The sequence below is a fragment of the Lupinus angustifolius genome, chromosome LG15 (assembly GCF_001865875.1).
Source record: "Lupinus angustifolius cultivar Tanjil chromosome LG15, LupAngTanjil_v1.0, whole genome shotgun sequence".
In the NCBI taxonomy this organism is placed as follows: Eukaryota; Viridiplantae; Streptophyta; class Magnoliopsida; order Fabales; family Fabaceae; genus Lupinus; species Lupinus angustifolius.
Genome location: NC_032023.1, coordinates 10779415 through 10783439, shown reverse-complemented (window position 1 = coordinate 10783439; position 4025 = coordinate 10779415). Strand labels below are relative to the sequence as shown.

General features: G+C 29.0%; 1 protein-coding gene across 3 annotated transcripts; it reads left to right on the top strand.

Annotated features, from left to right (window-relative positions):
* Positions 638-3789, top strand: LOC109327465 (transcription factor bHLH137-like). Of its 3 annotated transcripts, none has more exons than XM_019560619.1 (8): positions 638-1053; positions 1242-1424; positions 1746-1811; positions 1918-1986; positions 2084-2167; positions 2395-2562; positions 2685-2819; positions 3370-3789. In XM_019560619.1, the coding sequence occupies exons 1-7, from the start codon at positions 727-729 to the stop codon at positions 2775-2777; spliced, it is 990 nt and encodes a 329-aa protein (XP_019416164.1). In that variant the 5' UTR covers positions 638-726; the 3' UTR covers positions 2778-2819; positions 3370-3789. The 3 variants fall into 3 exon arrangements, with proteins under 3 accessions (XP_019416164.1, XP_019416163.1, XP_019416165.1); XM_019560618.1 differs by having other exon boundaries at positions 639-1053; positions 3363-3789; XM_019560620.1 differs by lacking the exon at positions 2685-2819 and having other exon boundaries at positions 639-1053; positions 3363-3789.

The following is a 4025-nucleotide window of genomic DNA, read 5'->3' as shown; positions in this document are numbered from 1 at the left end:
CATGGACAATTAGAAGATATAAATGATTGCATAAAAATCTATGTTTGTCTCACAGATCTTATAATTAATCTTTGAATTTCATGCTATTTTAATATGTTATTGTAAAGCACATAACTAGTCACCACCAAACTACCCAAAAAGTCAATTAAATATTTTTGCTTATCATCATTGGTTTGGGCAGCAATTACTATTATCACTGATGTGAGAGATAAAAGTTGAGTTTATCATATTAGAATACATAATACTATCATTTATTCTATTCTATGTATTGCATCTCAAATTTATCTTATAGTGTATTATATATTGGGTTCTTTCTATGTATGTATTGTATATCAAATTTATTTATATATCACAATGTAATTATTCAGGTATTATATGTGTAACAAGTAATATGGATCATACCAGAGAAATGTATAGACATGATCATTTGTTCTAAACGGTATTTTATTCTCTCACATATTATCAAATGAATAAAATAAAATCTTAAAAACAAAAAGTAACATTTTAATTAGTTTGATTTGGATAATAAAACTTTATTTAAGACAAGTGATCTATTTCCAAAATGTACTACATGAGTAGTTGCTTAAGATTTCAGTATTTTATTTTGTGTACCTAGAGCTTTATATATAGAGACCATGTCCTTTTAGTTTTTGTCATAGACCAACTTTTCCTTAGTCCTCACTGCTATCACAACTTGCATAATCAAACTCACATCTCTCATATAATATGGCTTCTTATTCATACCAATACCACCCTTTTCTTGTTGAATCATTACCATTTTTCTCCAATAATATAAACACTATCTCTCCTCATTTCAACCTTCATCATCAAACCTCTTTTGATGTCACAAATCAGGATAATAGCTGTGATGATCAAAGTTCCAAGATCACCATTAGTGACAATGAACCTTCTATTGCCAAAAACATTAGCCCTCAGTCTTCTATGGTAGTGGACAAGCTTGAAATTGGTGAACAGGTAACTCAGAAGGTGACTCCTATGGTTAAGAAGAGGAGAACCAGAAGTGCATATTCCTTGTATAAGCCTCAATCAAAGGTAAAATTGAGCTATAATGGTTTCTTTTTTGGCTTTGTCAATTTATGTTGTATGTTTTGTATATGTTCTCAACATATTAGTATAGATAGTAGTACTATATAATATAATTTATTGATATGTTATAACCAAAAATTGTTTATGTTATTAATTTAACTATTTTGGTCTCTTTATTTTGAGTATTGTTATAGGATGTAAAAGAAGGGAAAAACAAGAGGCAGAGGAATAACAACAATGGTGAGGTGAAAAGAGTGGAGAAGCCAAAAGCAGAAAAGAAAGATCAGAAAAAAAGTTCTGAAGTGCCCCCAAAGGGCTATATCCATGTCAGAGCAAGAAGGGGTCAGGCAACTGATAACCACAGCCTTGCTGAAAGGGTATATGATACTTTGTAACAACCTACAATTATATCTATGGTCCCTTGTCCTAATCTGTTACATAACTACTTGGTGGAACATGTAACAAAAAAGTATATCACTTTATTTGACACTGTTAATAATCGGTGAAAAAAATATTGAATTATTAAACTTTTAATTTAAATTTATTTTTTCAACTAATCATAAACAGTAATACATGAAGTGAACACATTTTTTGGACATCAGATGTACTCTCCTACTTCAGTACTAGAATTCCTAAAATGCCCCTAGAGTTATCTTGAATGTCTCATTCTAAATCTTACAAAAACAAATGAATTTCAGGTTAGAAGAGAGAAAATAAGTGAAAGGATGAAGATGTTGCAAAGACTTGTGCCAGGGTGTGATAAGGTAAAACTTCATTTCATTGTCTCTTTTGTTTTTTTGATTGGGACATTTGTATGCATGTTTCTTCTTAGCTCTTCTAACAACTTCATTTTGGTATGTTTATAAATAGGTGACTGGAAAGGCCCTTATGTTGGATGAAATAATCAATTATGTCCAATCTTTACAAAATCAAGTTGAGGTATCAACAATATATAAGTTGTTTTTTTTTTCCTTATGGTTATTGAAAATTGTCCATTACTTACCACATGTGTAAACTAACAAGCTTCCTTATGCAGTTTTTGTCATTGAAACTTGCTTCAGCAAACCCCATGGTCTATGACTTAGCAATGGACTCAGACACCATCTTGGTTAGACCAGAGGTGAGTTACATAACATGTGCTAGATGTAATTGGTACTTCAAATTAATTAATAAGTCTAGCAAATGGCCAAATATCTTGTGTATGTAATTATGTCCGATATATTGTTCCATGTCAATAAAAATATATAATATTAATTAAAATTTTAAATATTCATTATTATTTACGTAGGATATCATATGTTTGATCTCTATTATAATGAAATTAACTTGATCTCTTTGAATTTTCAGAAATTAAATAGCATTGCATCACTATCCATGCAACAATTCAACAGCACCAATCAAGTCATAACCACCATGACCCCCACAAGCATTTTTCCCACTCCTACTAATGACTATCTTTTGGACAATTCAGCTTCAACTTTTTTTCATGGGCAGACGCCAAATATCTTCTCTGAGGTATAAAAAAAATGAGTAAACAATAACTGATTTAAATAAATAAAGATATTTCTTCTTTTACTTTTTTGTCAAATACATCATTTCCATATAATAAATAAATAATTAAAAAACATCATTTTCAGGAAACCAATACTCGTATTTGGGATGCAGAAGAGCAACCACAAAAGTTTCTTCATCCATATGGATTTAGCAACAACTTTTGTTCCTTTCATTAATATTAAATTCAGCAAGCTTCCCTACAAAAGTGCAACCAAGTTGTAAGCTATCACATCCTGTCTCATATATATTAAAACTATATATTAGCCAACTTTATGTATATATATAACTAGTATACAATACAATTTTTTATTCATTCTAAAAAATCTGTAAATTATTTCTACACCTATCAACAGTATATAAATTTTATTTTATTAACGGGTGGGATGATATTTTTAGTTATAAAAAAATTAAATAACATCCCCCAAAATAAAAATTACTGTATAGTATGATTAACAAAACTTGTAATCAATTATTACATGATACACTTTCTTAATAAAAATTCTGTAAACTATTTATCGGTGTAAAAACAATTTATAGATCAAAGATTATTTTATATAACTTTGTCAAAATACTATATTATTTTATATAATATATTCCTATTTCAAGAGTGAGGTCTAAAAAAAGAAGGGTAAAAATCATATAACAATTCATTGTATCATGTTTTGCTAATACATGTATAATTAATAGTGTATAATAATCATTTTCAATTTACTAATACATGTTTCCTGAACCCTGACTCTTCTTCTTTTTTACATTTTCAGGATTTAGCTTTTACATTAGATAAGGAATTCTAGACAAGAATTAGAATCAACCAAAAAGTTCTGAAGCATGAGCAAGAAAAACCAAAGCTATACAAAATTAGTGGCTATAAGGACTTATAAAGTGACCAATGAAGATGAATGAATAAAGGGTCAGCAAAATTAATGGATGAAGAACCAAAAGGACATAAGACTATCTTTTCTACATATATATATTGTCCTGTCCATGTGATTTATTTTTTACAATCTTATAAGGACTTATGATGCACAAATTCTGAGACATATCAATCCTACCACATACATCAAAGACATTGAAATTTATGTCATGTAAATTATTTTAAAGTATTGGTAGATTCTAGTGGTATCAGTTATTCTGTTGGTGGTACAGTTAATTTCACCGTTATTGCGAAATGAGAGGTTGATGCTATTCTCTTTTGACATGACTTGCCATGCATTTCTTGCTCTAGTTAGCTTTGTGTATGTATCTGTGTATCTGCAGAATCTTCAGAGCTTTGGCACATTATTAAATATTTTTGATTATTTTTATTATTTACCTGTCATAAAATAATAGCTGGTCCAAACTTGGTTATGTTAAAAGGTTTTGCCAAGTAATGTTTAATATTATAAGTTTTACGATTTTTATCCTATATATTCTTGAATGGGTTA

Coding starts and splice junctions, on each gene's coding strand:
- LOC109327465 (XM_019560619.1), top strand. CDS start 727: ATGGCTTCTTATTCATACCAATACCACCCTTTTCTTGTTGAATCATTA. Junction 1,054..1,241: donor TGTATAAGCCTCAATCAAAG/GTAAAATTGAGC, acceptor GTATTGTTATAG/GATGTAAAAGAAGGGAAAAA. Junction 1,812..1,917: donor TTGTGCCAGGGTGTGATAAG/GTAAAACTTCAT, acceptor GTTTATAAATAG/GTGACTGGAAAGGCCCTTAT.